Source organism: Trichechus manatus, unplaced genomic scaffold (genome assembly GCF_000243295.1).
Source record: "Trichechus manatus latirostris isolate Lorelei unplaced genomic scaffold, TriManLat1.0 scaffold00038, whole genome shotgun sequence".
Classification (NCBI taxonomy): Eukaryota; Metazoa; Chordata; class Mammalia; order Sirenia; family Trichechidae; genus Trichechus; species Trichechus manatus.
This window is the reverse complement of record NW_004443974.1, coordinates 5949968-5970204: the sequence shown is the minus strand read 5'-3', so window position 1 is coordinate 5970204 and position 20237 is coordinate 5949968. Positions and strand designations below refer to the sequence as shown.

At 42.2% G+C, this 20237-nt stretch overlaps 1 protein-coding gene across 1 annotated transcript in view; it reads left to right on the top strand.

The window, feature by feature from the left end:
- TTLL11 (tubulin tyrosine ligase like 11) overlaps positions 1-20237 on the top strand; it is a 293256-nt gene that overhangs the window by 87570 nt on the left and 185449 nt on the right. The window contains 1 exon segment of the mRNA XM_023730680.1: positions 9982-10557. Within this exon segment, the coding sequence (XP_023586448.1) occupies positions 9982-10557 (576 nt within the window).

The following is a 20237-nucleotide window of genomic DNA, read 5'->3' as shown; positions in this document are numbered from 1 at the left end:
GTTTCTTTGTTTATAAAGTGTGTGTGTGTGTGTGTACATGTGTGCAATGATAATTACTTCTTGGATCTCACAGGGCCAGTTGTGAAGATACATGGTAGCTCAATATGGAGAAGTACTTTGGAAAGAAAATGATCTCTGTGGTTGTTTAGAATGATTCTTATTATATTTGTAGGTCCTGGCTAAGGCAAAATGAATCCTGGTCTGCTTGGCTATAATTTTGTATTCCTGCAACTCACTCCTTTCTCTGCTTACTCAAGTTCCTACATGTCAACTGCCTTGAATTTTCCCAAAGAACAGGGTTGTCATGGAAAAAGCAAAGACTAGAATATGATCAGCTTGATTTCAAATTATAGCTTGACTGCTTGTTAGCTATATGACCTTGGCCCTGAGACTTCATCTCTCTGAACCTCCATTTCCTTGCAGGTTTGTTGTGAGAGCTCAATAGATCATGGCTGTACAGTAGGTAGCATGTAATATGTGTTCCAGAAATGGTAGTTTTCCCTTTCCTCTTTCTTACTCATTAAAAAAAAAATATGTATGTATTTATTTATTTATTACTAGAGAAGTAGGTTTATCTGGCAATCTGTTGACTAGATATCTGTGTTCACTAATGTTTCTGAGGTTCACAAATACCATAGTAATCAATCTTCCTAATAATTTCATTTCAGAAAATATTTATTGAGCACCCAGTCTGCTACATACTGGGAATATTGAATAAAATTAAGCATGGTGTTCATCCATAAGGAGCACATAGTCAAATGGGAGAGACATCATAACAACAAATAATAATAGCCCATCGTATGTTAGCCACAGCACTTTACGTGCTTTAACTTACATAATCCTCACAACAACCCAATGGCAGAGGCAGTGGTATTGCCCTCATTTTCCAGATGAACAAACTGAGGCACAGAAAGATAAGAAATGGCCGAGGGCTACACAGCTAGTAAGCGGCAGTGCTAGGCTTTCTAGCTGCTGGTGGCAGCCCAACTCCAGAGTGATGTTATTAACCTTCTTAATATACTTGAATATGTGGCTATAATGCAATATAACTTTAAGTTCCAAGACCCATACATAGTTATAGTACGATGTGATAGAGGCATACGTGCCACAGCCACGCGAGCACAGATGGAAAGAGTGGTCATTCTGCATGGGGGGTTACTGGTCAGGAAAGGATTCTCAGAGGGAACATTTGGACTGGGCCTTAAATGATGTGTAAGAGTTCTGCAAGCAAAGAAGAGGCAGAGAGGACATTAGAGGCAGAGGGGACAGCATATGTAAAAGTACAAGATCATGAAAGAGGGACTGGAGTGGAGGGGAGGGGCAGCTACCCTGGGAAGGAAAATGGATCTTTCAAGCCATGCCAAGGAGTCTGCACATGAATGGTCAGCTTCAATCATTTGTGGATAATTGATGCTATTTTTAAAAAACTGTTCAAGTAAACCCGGGATACGTATTAGTGATAAAATGAAGAGGATTTTTTTTTTTGTCTTTGCCAATTTATTGTTGTTGTTGTTAGGTGCCGTCGAGTTGGTTCCAACTCACAGCGACCCTATGTACAGCAGAGTGAAACACTGCCCGGTCCTGCACCATCCTTACTTCTAAGGAACATTCTGGCTGTACTTCTTCCAAGACAGATTTGTTCATTCTTTTGGCAGTCCATGATATATTCGATATTCTTCGCCAGCACCACAATTCAAAGGCATCAATTCTTCTTTGACCACCCTTATTAATTGCCCAGCTTTCGAATGCATGAGCTGATTGAAAACATCATGGCTTGGGTCAGGTGCACCTTTGTTTTCAAGGTGACAACTTTGTTTTTAACACTTGAAAGAGGTCTTTTGCAGCAGATTTGCCACTGCAATGCGTCATTTGATTTCCTGAGGCTGCTTCCATGGGCATTGATTGTGGATCCAAGTAAAATGAAATCCTTGACAACTTCAGTGTTTTCTCCATTTATCATGATGTTGCTTATTGGTTCAGTTGTGAGGATTTTATTTTCTTTTTGTTGAGGTGTAATCCATACTGAAGGCTGTGTCTTTGATCTTCATCAAGAAGTGCTTCAAGTCCTCTTCACTTTTAGAAAGCAAGGTTGTGTCATCTGCATATTGCAGGTTGTTAACAAGTCTTCCTTCAATCCTGATGCCACGTTCTTCTTCATATAGTCCAGCTTCCCAGATTATTTGCTCAGCATACTGATTAAATAAGTATGGTGAAAGAATACAACACTGACACACACCTTTCCTGACTTTAATCCACGCAGTATCCCCTTGTTCTGTTTGAACGACTGCCTCTTGATCTATGTATAGGTTCCTTATGAGCACAATTAAGTGTTCTGAAATTCCTATTCTTCGCAATGTTATCCATAATTTGTTATGATCCACACAGTCGAATGCCTTAGCATAGGCAATTAAACACAGGTAAACATCTTTCTGGTATTCTTTGCTTTCAGCCATGATCCATCTGACAGCAGCAATGATACCCCTTGTTCTATGTCCTCTTCTGAATCTGGCTGGAATTTCTGACAGTTCCCTGTCCATGTACTGCTGCAACCGCTTTTGAATGATCTTCAGCAAAATTCTACTTACATTTTATATTAATGTTATTGTTTGATAATTTCTGCATTCGGTTGGATCAACTTTCTTTGGAATAGGCATAAATATGGATTTCTTCCAGTTGGTTGACTAGGTAGCTGTCTTCCAAATTTCTTGGCATAGACAAGTGAGCACTACCAGCGCTGCATCAGTTTGTTGAAACATCTCTATTGGTATTCCTTCAATTCCAGGAGGCTTGTTTTTCGCCAATGCCTTCAGTGTAGCTTGGACCTCTTCCTTCAGTACCATCAATTCCTGATCATATGCTATCTCCTGAAATGGCTGAACGTCAACCACTTCTTTTTGGTAGAGTGAATCTGTGTATTTATTCCATCTTTTTTTGATGCTTCCTGCGTTAATATTTTCCCATAGAATCTTTCAATATTGCAACTCGAGCCTTGAATTTTTTCTTCAGTTTTTTCAGCTTGAGAAATGCCAAGCGTGTGCTTTCCTTTTGGTTTTCTAACTCCAGATCTTTGCACATGTCATTATAATACTTTACTTTGTCTTCTCAAACTGCCCTTTAAAATCTTCTGTTCAGCTCATTGACTTCATCATTTCTTCGTTTTGCTTTAGCTACTCGACGTTCAAGAGCAAGTTTCAGAGTCTCTTCTGACATCCATTTTAGTCTTTTCTTTCTTTTCTGTCTTTTTAATGACCTCTTGCTTTCTTCACGTATGATGTCCTTGATGTCATTCCACACCACGTCTGGTCTTCGATCATTAGTGTTCAATGCCAATTAGGTTTTCTTAAATGAAACTCTTCAAAAGCCAGGGAATAGTGAAAACATTTGGCCATGCAGTGGCAGATAGTACTCTTGTCTACATGATCAGTGAACTGAGAGGTGTATTCAGATACCCTTCCTCAAGTTTAGGATAGTCCATGTCTGACCTTAATATCTGAGTTTTGCCCATACTATACAGCAGTTATTTTTTTCTAAGATTGGGAAAATTTCTGTATCAGAATTAATCATCTGTATGAGATATTGGACAACATGGTCTGGTTCCGATGAACTGTAAGGGACTTGAGAAATTAGTTTATGATGTCTGAAACTAGTTCCGTGGCTATAGTTGCTCAATAAATATTTATAGAATGAAGTGAACTCCTCATCTTCCCCCCTCCCAGACCTGCTTCTTTTCCTGTATTCCCCAAATCTAAAATGCTGCCATCACCCACCCAATAGCTGAAGCCCCAAACCCTGATATTGTCCATGGCTCCTTCCTTTCTCTCTCACCCTTCACATCTATTCAGTCACCAAATGCCCCTGATTTTACCTCTTCTTTCTCTCCTCTCCCTATTCCAAGCCTACTGCCACTGCCCTAGCTTGGGTCTTTGGGTTACTTAGATAGCCTCTGTCCTTCAGGGATCCCTGGTGGTGTAGTGAGTAAAGCAACTAATAACTGAAAGGTTGGTGGTTCAAAACCAACAGTGGCTCTGCAGGAGAAAGATGTAGCAGTTTACTTTTGTAGAGATTTACAGCCTTGGAAAACCTATAAGGTTGCTATGAGTTGGAATCAACTCAATAGCAGTGGGTTTGTTTTTTTGGTCCTTCCTGCATCTAGTCTCATTCCTTCCAAGCCATCCTCCTCATGGATGCTGTAGTGATATGAATGCCAAGTCACTCTCCAGTTGGAAATCCATCAGTTGCCTACAGATCAAGTACAAATACAAGGTATTTTGTGAGCTTTTCTGCCCATTCCAGCCTCTCAGTTGTGCTCTTCTCCCTCTCTGTATGCTCCCTGGGTAATGGGACCCATTACGAAGGCTTCAGCCATCACCTGGGGGCCTGATGGCCCCAGATCTCTCTTCCAAACTTCAGATGCATATACCCTCTCCTCACTTATCAACATGGTTAGGTTCCAAAGACCAGGTTGTTTTGTGCAATTGGTGTTAAGTGAAAATGGAGGTGGACTACATCATTACATAACTGCCAAATTACATCATTATGTAACTCCCAAACCACTGAGAGTCATGGCCCAGCCAAGTTGACACATAACCTTAACCATCACAGTCAGCGTTGCTCTCGCTTCACACCTTGGCATTTGTTGCCACCAGACATATGTTGTTAATGTGCAAAACAGTCGAATAGTAGATTTTTTACTATTGTCGTAAATGTGAAATGTCAGATAACAAGATAGTCTATAAGTGAGGAAAAGGCTGTATTTCCAAATGAGCACAGAACCTGTCCAGCTGCAAGCCCTGTAAGTCCTCCATCTGGCTTATCATCTTCCCCTGCCTCCCCTAAACTTGTTCTTCCTCCTCTTACATTCCCTGTGAATAACACCACCATCCACCTAGACATTTGGAAGATGTCCTGTGTGCTCCTGTCTCCTTCACCTGGTAACCCAGATCTGTCAATTTGACCTCCAAAATATTTCTTGAACCTTGCTCCTTCCTTCTAACCCCACTGCTAGCTTCAGTTCAGGCTCTTTCTTTCTTCTCCCGAACATTTCTCCATGTAGTCCATGTTCTATGCTGCAGCCAGAGGGATCTTTCTACAGCGCAAATATAATTAAGTTGCCCACTCTTAAAACATTTCAGTGACCCCCCATCACTTCAGGACGTTGTCCAAATTCGCTAAAATGATATTCAAGGGCCTTTCCTTTCAGGCCCTGCTTCATACTCCAGTGTGATCTTCTTCCTTTCCACTTCCTCAGGTACATCCCTCACTGTAGACATGGGCTCTGGAAACTGACTGCCTGGATTCAAATCCTGACTCCACCACCTATTGACCATGTAACCTTTGGCAAGTTATGTAACATCTCTGGGACTCCATTTCCTTATATGTGAAATAGGTGTGTATCGAGGATTAAATGAGATAATACATGTAAAGCACTTAGAGCAGTGCCTGGCCCATAATAAGTACTCAGTAAGCATAAGCTAATTTTTTGTTATTGTTGTTCTTGCTGTTGTTATCTGGCCCTTGTTAACTACACTAGTGAGATTACCACAAGCACACTCCATCCCATTCCCTCTCTTTTCTCCAGCCTTAGGAACTATTTGCAGTCCCCCCACCCCTCCTACCTTCATACAATCCCACTGTGGCAGTGTGTTACCTGCTCAACGTCTTCCTCTAGGCCTCACCTTCCTACCTCCCACTCTGCCCTTTGACAGGTCCTTGTTGCCCTTCTCAGCTGGTACTTGGTAACCTGAATGCAGACTGCTTCCTTCTTAAATGACTCAGAAATTGCCTTGAGCACTGGGAATAGGAATTTGTCCCAGGTGGCAGGCTCAGCCACTGAGACTGGACGGGGCTGGTCCCTGCACCTTGTCCAGCAGGCCACTTTGTGACGTCTATTTTGTCTACCAGAGGCTTATTTTCACTGAAAATCTCCAGCCTGGACCTGTAACATCAAGGATCTTGGTTGCTAAGATTGGATGTGAATTCACCTGTGTGACAATGGACTGCTGTAACTGGCTTTGACTTTCCTGGTATTGCAGAAACAGTATTTCTTTAAAAATTGTCCCCTTACCTGCCCCTCACTACTAATAATGTTTTGTGGCTTGGTATTCCAGTTGCTGAATTTGTCCCTCAAAATATTTTAGCATGCTTCCCAAAATGGCCTGGCCAACTTTCTCAAGTGCATCATAAATCTCCAATCCAAATCTCCTGCTCTTATAGATCATCCCAGTGCCATGATCACAACAGCACAGTATGAACTCTCTGGTGATTAATGTTGCTTGTGTGTTTGTAACCCATCCTTCAACTGTGATGATGTAAAGATAAATCATTGTTCAGAACTTGTTGTTTGGCTGAAGCCAGGGGCCTTAGTGTAACCCTTCTGTTTTATAGGAGAGTACCACAAAACACAGGAAGTTAGGTGACTTTCTCAAGGTCACATGGACAGAAATTACCTGACTAAATTGGGACTAGAATCCAGATTTTCTGGTTTTCAATTCAGCAATTCAGTACTCTTTCTAACTCACCAAAAGCCATTGCTCATGAAACTCTTCATATTTAGAGACACTTGCTGCTGCCTACCATGCCCCTCATATTTTTTTTCCTAATGGAAAATAACAACAATAACAAAATGAAGACTGTATTTCACTAATCTTTGGTGTGGTATATCTTTTCAGGCTTTCATATTATATTTTCCAGAAGATTCATACATACTGAGAGAGAACTTTCACTGACAGGCCAATCTATATAATAGGGAGAACACTTCAAATGTATTTAAGGGTCAGAGAGCATGAAAACTAAGCATGACCTTGGCTAACCCTGGCATTTTAGACATGAATTCACTCAAAGTATGATCTTACCTTAACAGTACTACAGAAAGAGCTCTTTTTGTAGTGGTGCTTCTTTAAAACCATTTTAACATCTTAATAGAGTGTCTTACTGTGAAGGAGTGCTAGAATTTTGAACAGGGTGAATTTCCTAGTCACATTTCCTAAATATCCACGAGGGGGCAGTAAAAGATACATAAAATTTTCAATAGGCCTGATGAGTGCCAAGCAATCAGGCCACTACATCCTCTTTGTATTTATTTCAGCCATCCATGTATACAGTTACAGTGTAATAGATTTTATGTCCAACAGCAGGCTTGGATAAAACCAGAGATACTATTAGCTAAACGTAAGTCTTCCTCAAACACATGCTGACCCAGTAAACAAAACTTCATTCAGTATGTTGGTCCCAGATTGTATTTTCATTTAATTCACATTAGACCAGTGATTCTCAAACAGAGAGTACATCAGAATCACCTGTGGTACTTTTTCCAAAATACACACGCCTAGGTCTCATCCTAGATCTATTAAATCAGAATTTCTGGGTGTGGGACCCAGGCAAACAGCCTGTATTTTGATTCTGGTGTATGTCTCCTTGTTAAGAACTAGTGCCTTAGAGAAACTTCAGTAAATTAAGGACATGGATCACCTGGCAGTGAAATCTCAGAGGAGAATGAATACGAATTCTGGGAAACATTTCTCTCTTTTAAAAGCAGAAGTGACACAAGAGTCTGATGCTACGGGAACCACATTCTGAACAGCTATGAAGCTTTCCTGTAGATTGTTCCTGTGTTTTACCAAGCCAGGAACTCAGACAGAAGATCTGGAACTGGACAGTCCTGGGAAACTCAAGATTCTATGGTTATAGTTTAAGAGAGCCATGCTCAGGAGCCAACGTGAGACGAGAGCTCAGATACCAATACTGCCCAATATTTTAAGACAATATTTTCTATAGTCATCAGGATAAAGAAACTGTTACATCTATCTTATCAGACGTAAAAATGGCACAGTGAACTTGAGGTAGGGTCAAGGAGACCTCAATTCTCAGTCTAACCATCCCACCACCCGGGGCCCAAGGTAAGTCACATCACGTCTCTAAGCCTCAGTTTCTCCACTTCAATTATGAGAGGATTGGACTATGTTGATCTCTGAGGATCCTTCCAGTTCTAAAAATTTAATGATTCTATTAGTATTAATAATCTTGACTTGTATGGTATTTCTCTGGCAAAGCGCAGAAGAAATATTCAGTAATGCAGTGAATGACAGAGACTATCGACCATGTAGTTTAATTTATTTGAGGCATATACACTGAATTCAAAGGAGAAAATATTACTCCCAATAATATATTGAACTGTTAGTATTTTCAGCATAGGAAAAGCTTTCCAGAGGGAAAAATTACCCATCAGTGCAAACTTGACATTTTCTACTTCCTGATCCATAACCGCCATTTGTCCAGCATGCTTATATTTACTGTAAGGTGCCAAGTGTATGTATGCTTTGGATGAATATTAAATAACTACATAAACGTCAAGGTCATAGTTACAAGAAAGGTTCAGTTGAGGGCCCTGGAAGGCTTGCATTGATGTCTTGTGAAGTTCCATTCTCGAATCCTGCTGACAAGGGGAAACAATTGATGGGGACCATTATAAAGGCTTTAAGTGTTTCTCCATTGTTAAAGATCTTTTACAAGCCCCAAGTAACTGATAGTGCCCAAGGAATTGGCAAAAGCTTCACTTAGAAATATAGATTAGTCAAAGAGATAAGTAAAACCCAGAGAGTAGGTGTCCTGGATTGGGCTTACACAGCAAAGTTGCAGGGCTGAGGTGAGTTGAGCACAGGGACACACCATGTCCTTGGGCTGCCTGGGCACTGCCCTGAGTTACTGAGGTAAGAATGGAAGGCCTGTTCATGGGCTCTGTCATGCCACTGGTTTGGACAGATCATGTCAAGCAGAGAGAGTAGCTCCCTTTTTCAAATCTACCTTTAAATTTTGTTCAGCTCTTCTCCAGCAGTGAAAACCTCTTTTTCTACTATTGCAGTTCATCCCTTCCCCAGAGCTGCACCAAGGATCCCATGAGTGCCTGGGGAATCGGGGTACATGAATTATGCAGACCCACAGCTCCAGACTGACTGTCTGGACTGGTCAGGTGCTCAAGATAATTATGTAAATGTCCCGGTGACCTGAAGCTGGGAGGAGAGCAAATATTGCAAATGACAGAATCTAGTTTCAAAAAGGTCTCAACAGACTGTACGGATCGGCCACATCTACTAGATGAACTTAATCAGGGATGTAAATGATAAAACTACCATTTCCTTTGCACTAACTATATGTTTAGTATAATGCTTAGCCCTTTACAAATTTTAGTTTATTTAATGTTTACAGCAACCCAGTCAGGGTAGGACATTGAGACATGGTAACACAGAGGCAAGTGCAAGGACTTTAGACTGACTTAGAATCCGATCCCAATTCTGCCCCTCAGTTAGTCAGCAAGTTACTTTATTAGCAGTACCTTGGCTTTATGCCTACCTTTTATGGGATGCTGAGCCCTTTGCATTGATTATCTCGTTTAATCCTCAAATCCTTAGAACAATCTTATGGGATCAGTACTATTACTACTCCTATTTTACAGAGAGGGAAGGCTCAGATAACTTACGTAACTTGCCTGAGGTCATACGGTATGGAGCAGAACCAGAATTTGAACCCAGGAAGCCTGACTCCAACACCCACACTATTAGCAACTGCTGTACTCTCTCCATTTCCTATATTATAAAAAAGAGAACAATCATATTTTCTGTGAGCATTAGATAACTTCTGTGAAGTGCCTCAAATAGTACCTGACACTCATAAATGGTACTAATTATTATCATCATTTAAATAACTTGTTCAAGGTTATAGCTAATAAGTGGCAAAATGGAATTTGAACCCAGGTCCTGTGGTAGCAAATCCACTATACTCTCCTGGAGGACAGGATTCAGGACAGTTCTGTGCCACTGTCTCACTACCTAGGCCAGTGTTATCTCCATGGAAAATGCTGAATGAGTGTTCAGATAGACTGGGGCATTTTGTCACTCATTCACCAAACATTTGCTAAGGTCCTACTCTGTGTTGGGAGGTCTAGAGAAGAAAAGAAAATAATATTAACCATTCTTTTCTTTCCCCCAGGTTCGGATGGTGAAAGATGGTGACCCCTCGTGGAAGCCCACTTTTATTGTAAAACCTGATGGTGGTTGTCAGGGTGATGGAATCTACCTCATTAAAGACCCCAGTGACATCCGCCTGGCAGGGACCCTCCAGAGCAGGCCAGCTGTGGTCCAGGAGTACATCTGCAAACCTCTCCTTATCGACAAGCTGAAGTTTGATATTCGTTTGTATGTCTTACTAAAGTCCTTAGATCCCTTAGAGATTTATATAGCCAAAGATGGACTCTCGAGATTTTGTACTGAGCCATATCAAGAGCCCACTCCCAAAAATCTGCACCACATCTTCATGCACTTAACCAACTATTCCCTGAATATCCACAGTGGTAACTTTGTCCATTCGGACAGTGCTAACACAGGCAGCAAAAGGACTTTTTCTAGCATTCTTTGTAGGTTGTCTTCTAAAGGTGTTGACATCAAGAAGGTCTGGTCTGACATCATCTCCTTGGTGATTAAGACCGTCATTGCCCTGACTCCAGAGCTCAAAGTTTTCTACCAGTCGGACATCCCAGCAGGGAAGCCGGGGCCCACATGCTTCCAGGTAACCAACGCCACTTACAAGCCTGAGTTCCCAACCTTGACTGGGCCTAAAGAGGACTCCCTGGTCTCATCTGGGATGAGGGGTGGAGATGGGATGGCCAGAGGGGGATAGGGTTGGTTGCCAGTGTGGTTATTAAACCTGGGTCCAATTCTCAGTGTTTTATTTGCTAGCTGTGTGATTTGGAGCAAGTTATTTCCCTTTTCTTACCGGTAAAATGAGATGTGATTTTCTTAATAGTACCTACCTTAAACAAGCCTTGTAAGAATTAAATGAGATAACATATATGTTATGGATTGAATTGTGTCCCCCCAAAAAATGTGTGTCAGCTTGACTAGTCCATGATTCCCAGTATTATGTGGTTGTCCACCATTTTGTGATCTGATGTGATTTTCTTATGTGTTGTAAATCCTATCTCTATGATGTTAATGAGGTGGGGTTGGAGCAGTTATGTTAATGAGGCAGGACTCAATCTATACAATTAGGTTATGTCTTAGTCAATCTCTTTTGAGATATAAAAGAGAGAAGCAAGCAGAGAGACATGGGGACCTTATACCACTGAGAAAGAAGCTCCAGGAGTACAGCGTGTCCTTTGGACCAGGGGTTCCTGTGTTGAGAAGCTCCTAGACTAGGGGAAGGTTGATGACAAGGACCTTTCCCCAGAACCGACAGAGAGAGAAAGCCTTCCCTTGGAGCTGGCACCCTGAATTTGGACTTCTAGCCTCCTAGACTGTGAGAGAATAAATTTCTGTTTGTTAAAGCCCTCCACTTGTGGTATTTCTGTTATAGTAGCACTAGATAACTAAGACAATATATAAATCATAGCGTCTGCCATTCATTTATTCATTAATTCTTTCATTAATTTTTACCACCTGCCTAGTAGGAGCCAGGCACTGCCTTAGGTACTAGGGAGACAGCGTTTAGTAAGTTGGGTCCTTGCTGACTGATGCATTGAGTCTATTGTGGGAGACAAATAATTTAAAAAGCAATTATTATAAAGGGTGATAAGTGCTAGAATAGGAGATATACTGGGGGCTGGGAGATTGTGGGACCATCTCACATTTTCTGGGTGTGGTGGTGGTCAGGGAAGTTTTCCTAGAAGAAGTGACAGTTAAACTGGAATCTGAAGTAAGAGTTAGAGGAGCAGCTATGCTTGCAGAGGAAAGAGGGAACATGATGTGTTCAAGGGACTGAAAGAGGTTCAATATGGTTGGAGGGCAGGGTTTGAGGCAGAGGTGTGGAGAGATAGGAGAGACAAGGTTGGAGAGGTAAGTAAGGGTCAAGTCATGGAGCACCTGAGGGCAGTGGGGGACCCTGAGAGATTCTAAGCAGGGGACTGATGTATTCAGATTTGCATGTTACAGAGAATAAACTGTTTGCAGGGTGGAGAACGGATTGAGGCAAGGATGAAGGCAGGGAGGTCACTAATGAGGCCAGTGCTTTTGTACAATCAAGAGAGGATGCTGACTTGGATTAGGAAGGTCTTGGTGGAGGTGGAGAGAATGGGTAGATTTGAGAACCATTTAGGAGGTAAAATGGCCAGACTTGGTGAGTGGATGGAATCAGGGATGACTCGCACTTGGGTGGATGGATTGAAGCTATGGGAAGAGGACCAGGCCTGTGAGGGAAGGTCAGGAGTTGAACGTGAACATGTTTGAAGTGCCTGTGTGATATACAAGTAGAGACATTCAGTGGACAATTGAATATTTGGGCCTGGAGTTCAGGAGAGAGAGGTCTGGCCTGGAGAGAAAGATTGGGAACTCATCAGCGTTCAGATGGTTACAGAAGCCATGAGAGGCTGTAGGATGAGAAGAGGCCTGAGAAGATCCCTGTGGGCACCACCATGTAAGTAAGGGACAAACAAAGGACGGGGAGCTAGCAAAGGAGATCGAGAAAAAGTGACTTCGAACATAGACAATACATCAGGAGAAGAGATTTCCTAGATGCCAAGGTGCTTGCAGGCAGGGCCAACCCTGTCAAATGCTGCAGAGATGCCAGCAAGACCAAGGCTGAAGCAATTCATTGTATTTTCCACCAAGGAGTTCACTGGGGACTTCAGCGATAATTGTCTTCAGGAGTGTGGTGGGGCCAGGGGCCCGACTGTAGTAGACTGAGCAGAGTGTGGGAGCGAAGGAAATGGGGAGTGAGGATAGAGCATTCTTTCAGGATGTTTGACTGTGAGAGGAAGGAGAGGGTGGTGGTTGGAGCACATGGAGTCCAGGCACGCAGTAGGCAGTTTCCAGCCACCAGATAAATCAGGCATTTATCAGGAGATGATAAGAAAGGGGATTCCTGGGACCCTCTCCATCCAGTCTTTTAAAATTACTTTGTAGTAGTTGATACGTATAAAAGAATACATGGGACTTCCATGTAAGCTATGAAGAGGAACAACAAAATTATCACCCCAAACACACCTCCCAACCTAAGAGCTGCAATTAGTATGCTTCTCTCCTGTCCCATTTCCCTACCTACCACACAGAAGTAACAGTATCCTGAATTTTATATTTATCCCTTGTTTTTTAAAAACTACTTTTATTACATACAAATGTATTCCTAAACAATATACTGTTTTGTTTTGCTGTTTGGAGGCTTTATAAAAATGCTATTATAAAGTATGTAGTCTTCTGCAAGATTTTTTCCACTACTACCTGTAATTTTCAACGGCCCATCCATGTTGATGTAAGTAGTTAGTATTTTTTTCCATTTGTACTGCTGTATAATATTTCATTGTAAGTCTGTACAATTTATCAGTTTTCCTGTCTCTGAGCATTTGGGTTATTTCCAGCCCTCCATCTAATCCTAACAACAGAGATAATGCTGACTTTATCACCTCCTCCGACCACACTGGTCCCACCAAATGCTAGCTAGTCACCAGCTCCACAGGCCCCCTCTGCCGCCTGCCTGGATGTCTGAGAGCAGTGGGGACAGATGGAGGGGTATGAAGCCTATAGCTTAAGTCCTTTATACTGTGATTGTTACTGTGTTGTGAGAACTCCATCCATATTACAAAATTAGGCACTACTTAAGATTGTTCCTTTTTAGACTTGAGGATCATAAAGTTTCCTTGGTGTCCAGTTTAGAATATCAGTTTAAGAAAAGGCTAGGAATATTTTACCCTGGAGACTGCGGTAGGAAGGTAATGGTAGCATGGAACAAGAAGGGAGAGGGGAAGGAGTTGGGTGGCCTTTCTAGTGAATGGAAAGTTCATCCAACAGCAGAAAGAAAGGCTGGCTCCTGAGGTGCAGCCCCAAAGCAAGGGCATCTACCCCAGGAGCTGGGCGCCAATCAGCAGGATTTCCATGCAGGCTGGAGGAGCCATTTGGAGGAGAATTCAGGCAATGACCAGTATCAGGAGAGGATGATTGTCATCCAGTGATCTGTCCTTAAGCACTTAGACCCCAGGCCTTCAGTTCCTAGGCAGGATGTCCAGCTTAGCCATCAAGTGTTTTAAAGCTTTAGAAAGAATAAGTGGGCAGAACTTAAGAGGCAAGGTAAGAGAAAATAGGTCCTGACCTGAGCCACCAAGAGGTTAGGACAAAGGAGACAGTTGCAACGTGGAAGCATACAGAGGTCATCCTGGGAGACCGTGTGGTTGCATCCGTTTGACAGTGAAAGCTATTCCAGGAGCATCATGTGAGCCCATCATTCATAGCCAAGCCACAGGATCCTGGCTTGGTGAGAGTGGCCGGGTGGAGGGCCAGGGTGGTTGTTTTGCTGTTTGCCTTGCTATGGACAGGCTGCATGGGGGCAGCCATAGGGGTGTTACCAGGGACCCAAGCTGTGGGGAACAGGAGAAGGCCAAGGCAGACGAGGAGGGAGCCATTGGTTTGGACAGATCATGCCTAGCAAATGGAAGTGACCATTTTCCATCTCTTGACCACAACTAAATGCTTCCAGGCCTAGGGTCAGGGGAGAAGCACAGGACTAGAAATACAAGCACAAGTAAGAGCTCTGTCTCTCGCCAGCTGTGTGACCTTGGGCAAGCTTCTTCACCACCCCGAGCCTCAAGATCCTTATCTATAAGTCATCTACACTCACTTCCCTACCTGCCTTCATAGACGCGTATTTGTAAAGTAACATAGGTCAAAACACTTTGACAAGGTATGAAGTGTTAGATGTTTGGAATTATATTGTTTTACCATACATTTCAGATACACAGTGATTGAGAGAAAATATTATCCTATTCTCCTTGGGGAGTCCTATCATACTTTCTTTATTCTTATCACTTGTTAAAACACTCTTTGAGTCTCAAATACCTGAACTGACTTGGAACCACAAGACTTAGGGAGAAGGTATGGTTCTGCCACTGACTTGCTCTGTGATCTTGCATATGCCAATCAACTTCTCTGCGCCTCAGTTTCCTCACCCACCTCACAGGGTTCTGAACCAATTCAAATGTGATAAAGCCTATGAAAGGACTTTGCAAACTGTAGTGCTCTGCACATATATAATACCTTATTTCTTTGCCATGCAACCACTTTCACTTGTAGCCTGGGCCTGGCCCAGATTGCATTATTCCAGAACATACTCCATAGCCCAAAAAATTACATTTATATTGCACATGTGACTGTGACCTTTTTCCAATCATAGCCACAATAACTACTTGGGAAATTGTGATGGCCTAGAGCAGCTGCTGGCGCTGTTCAGACTGTGGGCAGGTTTCCTGTAATCTGTTGCCTAGGAACATGGCTGCCCTGTCATTCCGGCTTTTCCCCCTGTCATTGCCCACTCAGCCCTCAACAACATATTCTCGTGTCAGTCTTCTTGAAGGGCAGCAGTGTGACCCTGGCTTAAATAGTAAGGTCCATCTAGGTATAGATGATTCATGTAGTAAAAATACTCATGCAGAGGAAACCTTTCCAGCTCAGCTTTCAAGAACATTCCATTACTTCGTCTGTATTTTCCCCCAGCTCCCTATGTCTAATTTTCTCCTTAGCCTATGGATCCTTTCCCTTAGACGCCTGGAGGAGGGCCCTTTCCAATTACTAAGGTGTTTCTCCTGTTTCTTTTTGGTTCTTTTTAACCTCCTCCTTACACTTCAGACACGAGGCAAAGAAGCAGTGTACTGGTGAGGGCTTGGGTTTTGCAATTAGACTCCCTGGGTTTGAGCTAATCTTGGCTCCTCCTTCCTGCAACTCTAGGTAGTGAGTTTGGCAAGTTAATCTTTTTTAGCCTCAGCTTCCTCATCTGCAAATAGAGATAATATTAATATTTACCTCACAGAGTTGTTGTAAGATCAAGTAAGAGAAAACAATGTAGAAAACTTGGTACAGTACCTAGCACATAGTAATCACTTAATGAATGGTAGTTTTTATTATGATATCATTTGTTACCTGTAACAATAGCAGTTCTCCAACTTGTCTGTGAAAAAGTGCCTTGAAGTTATAGAAAACCACCAAATATTGACATTTTAAACTTAATTGGAATACCAACATTCCAAGGAGCATAGTTTGAAAACCAAGTCCTTAGCCTGGCATTTGTTGCCTCTCCTGCCTGGCCCCCTGCCTGGCTTCCTTGTACCCTACCTGAGCCCTCAAGTCCTGACTAACAGATCTGATTCTTATCTCTTGGACTTAATTTATGCCTTCCCAATTCTTCCCCCTTGTTGTCTTCTATCTTGGCCTGGCATGCTTTCATGCTTTCTCCCATTCTCACTGTTCTTTGAAATTCAATGCCTCCCAAGGTTCTTCTCAAATCCTACCTTTTCTGTAAAGCCTTCTTTGACCACTCCTGATATATAAGCTTTTTTCTTCCTTTGGATCCTACCACATTCTCTGGGCATCCATTGAGACAAGCCCTGGGTTAATTGCGAGGCATGTGGTTATGGATAAGACAGTCTCTGCTGGTAGGGGTGTATAGTTTAGTGGGAAAGATGACACATGAAAATTACAGTTTCATGTAATAAGTGCTGAGAGGGCATACATAGGATGCCAGGAGAGCACAGGAAAGGGAGTAATTAACTTTCCCTAAACCAATCAGGGAGGACTTCCCAAAGGAGGAGATGCTTAAGCTGGAGCTCGAGGCACAAAGAGCAATTTGTCAAGCAGAAAAAGGTGAAGGACACCTTACTCTCCTGGTTTTCCTCTTACCTCACTGACTGCTTCTTTTCTACCTCCTCTTCTTGAGACCTGTTGGAAAGCCTCAGGGCTAAGTCCTTGGACATTTCTCCTCTTATCTACAGTCACTCCGTAAATGATCTCATCTAGTCCCATGGCTTTAAGTACCAGCTATATGTTGCTGACTCCTAAGTTTGCATCTCCAATCTTGACTTCTCCTTGAGCTCTAGACTGGTATATCCAACTTCCCATTATAATTTTCTACCTGGATATCTAGTGGGCATGTCACCCTTCCAAGTACTAAGTGAAACTCGATTTCCCTTCCAGATCTACTCTCCTGTTGTCCTTCTTGTTCCAGAAAGTGAACACCATTCAATTACTCAGACCAAAAATCGGAGTCATTCCTATTTCTCCTTTTCCCCCCTTTCTTACATGCAATCTCTCAGCAACTCCTGAAAACATATTTTAAAATATACTCCACATGTAACCAGTTCTAACCAACCCCATTGCTATGAACCCACTATAGGCAGCCATGGTCTTGCACTTGGACTACTGCAATAGCTTCCTAATTTATGTCCATCATTCCACTCTTGGTGCTTATAGACTATTCTTCACACTGTAGCCAAAGTGATCCTTTTAAGACATAAGTCAGTTCAAGTTACTTCTCTTGCACAAACTCCCCAATGGCTTCTCATTGCACTTAAAATCAAGGCTACTTACCATGGCCTACAAGATGCTACATGATCTTTCCCTTGTCTTTCTATCTGACCTCATCTTCTAACACTCTCACTTTTGCTCACTTTTTCTTTCTGGTCTTTGTTCTTGCTGTTCCCTCTGCCTGGAATGCTCTTCTTTAGCTCTTCAAATGGCTTTTTCCCTTACTTCATTTGGTCTCTGCTCACATATCACTTCCTGAGACTTTCACTTCTGGTCATGATGGAGTAAAAAAGACTGGATTCAAAATCCTGTTGAAAACGACTAGAATACCAGACAAAATAAATTAAGTAAGTGTTTTCAGACTTTCGACAATAGACAGTTCAACACTGTGATTCCTGTGAAAAGGGAGGGAAAAAAACCAGCAAGATGAGTCCTGTGATTACCTCAGCTTTCTATCTGGAGACAACTTCCAGAACATGGGCCCAAACCTAAACAGAGCTCAGTGACCTCAATTTGTTGAAGAGATAGATACTGGAGTTTGGGGAGACTGAGGTGGCTAGAAGTTGTGGGGCCGAGTTCCAAAAAGGGAGCTAAGCAGGAAAAGAGCTCCAGAAATCTGCATGGGATCCCCACACATCTTTGCTGAGTACAGGGCCATGCATGTGTGTAGTGTTAATCCACAAATCTGGGCAAAGAATGTCCAAGAATTGATAAGCTGAACATCTCCCAGAGCTCGCACAGGGCAGGGAAATGTTCAAGCTCTGAACAGCCAGAGTAGAGAGTCTTTGGTGATCATCAAGAGCATTCAATAAAGACTTCTGAGAAGTCATGCCATAATAGGTAGAGTTGAATCATCCCTGGAGTCAAGACTACTGTATACCCATCCTAGTAAAGCTTAAACAACAGGCCTTGAAGGGATCAAACTGATCTGCGAATAACTGCCAAGACAAAGCCCAACACTTTTTACAAGAAAGCAAAATCCAGACACCCAGCTCTGTAACATTCACAATGCTTAGCACCCAATTAAAAACAAAAATTCCACAAATGGGAAAATATAACCCATATCCATGAGAAAAAACAATCCATAAAAACAGACCCAGAAACAGAGATGAAGGAGCTAGCAGAAAAAGACATTAAAATGGTTATCATGACTATGTACACAGTTTTAAAGGGAAATATGAGCTTTATCAGGAGAGGAATGGAAGCTATTAAAAAGAATCAAGTAGAACTCTAAAAAAATACATTATCTGAAATGAAAATTTCACTGGTTGGTATTAACATCAGATTAGACACTGCAGAAGAAAAGATCAGTGAACTTGAAGACATAGCAATAGAATCTATCCAAAATGAAACAGAGAGGAAAATGACAGAGATAAAAATGAACGGATCCTCAGTGACCTATGGTAAAATTTCAGGTGGTTTAACATGTGTAATTGGTCCCAGAGCAAAACTGAGAAGGAAGTTACGGAAAAATATTTGAAGGATGGCCAGAATTTTCCATATTGATGAAAACTATAAAACCACAATCAAAGAAGCTCAACAAACCCCAAATATGATAAACACACACACAGAAACTACCCAAGGCTCATCATAAGCAAAATGTGGAAAACCAGTGATAATGAGAAAATCTTACAAGCAGATAGAAAGAAAAGACACATTATGTTCAAAGGAACAAATAACCATAAACTTCTAATCAGAAACTGTGCAAGCCAGAAGACAATGGAATGACAAATGTCATCTCCTTAGAGAGGCCTCCCCGGACCATCCTATCTAAAGCACCAAACTTTCCCCTCCACCCACTCTATCTTCTTACCTTGTTTTACTAAGTTGCTTATAGTCTCTCGCCCCACTAGAAGTTAAGCTCCAAGAAGGCAGGGGCCTTGTCTTGGTCATTGCTTTATCCCTAGTGCCTAGAATAGAACCTGATATTTAGTAAGTGCTCAATAAATATTTGATAAATAAAGAGTGTTTCCAGGCAGGAGATTTTAAAGGCAGAAAGCAGTGAAGTATCCTAGAACTACTAATAGTTCAGCACAACTAGAGCCCAAGATGTGCAGTGATGAGTGGGAGGAAATAAAGCTGAAGTGTGAGACAGATGCCAGGTCACAGAGAAATTTGTAAGACATGCTATGGAACTTGGGCTTCATTCTGTAGACAGCGATTTTAGGCAGAGGAGTGTTAATATTCAGTTTGTGCCAGATGAATTAGAAGGGTGAGTTTGAATGAAGGGAAACAAATGGGGAAGCTATTAAAGTAGTCCAGGTGAGCAATGGTTCAGGCCTGACCTAGACTAGCAGTAAGCCAGATCTAGAAAACTCTGTAGGAGGTAGAATGTCCAAGATATGGTGACCAGCTAGATGTGAAGGATAAAGGAAAATTTTTTGACTGGGTGGATAACAAATACAGGAGGCAAAGTTAATTTTAGAGAAAGATGGTGTATTATCTGTTGCCATGTAACAAATTTCAGCAGCTTAAAACAACAAAAAATTTATTATCTCACAGTTTCTGTGAGTCAGGAATCCAGACTTAGCTGAGTGCCTCTGGCTCTGGGTCACTCACAAGACTGCAAGCAATGTGTCGGCCAGGGCTGCAGTTATCTCAAAGTTTGACTGGGGAAAGATCCTCTTCCAAGCTCACTCACATGGCTGTTGGCAGGCCTCAAGTCCTCGCTGGCTGCTGACTGGGGATGTTAATTCCTTGTGCATGGGCCTCTCCATAGGCAGCTCACAACATGGCAGCTGGCTTCTCTCAGAGAGAGCAAGCAAGATTGTGGAATGGTGCACCCAAGAAAGAAGAAGCCACAGTCATTTTATGACCTAATATTGGAAGTAATATCTCATCATTCCTGCCATATTCTATTTGTTAAAAGCAAGTCACTAGATCCAACCTACACTCAAAGGGAGGAGATTACACAAGGGCATGAATACCACGAAATAGGGATCACTGGGACCATTTTAGAGGCTACCCACC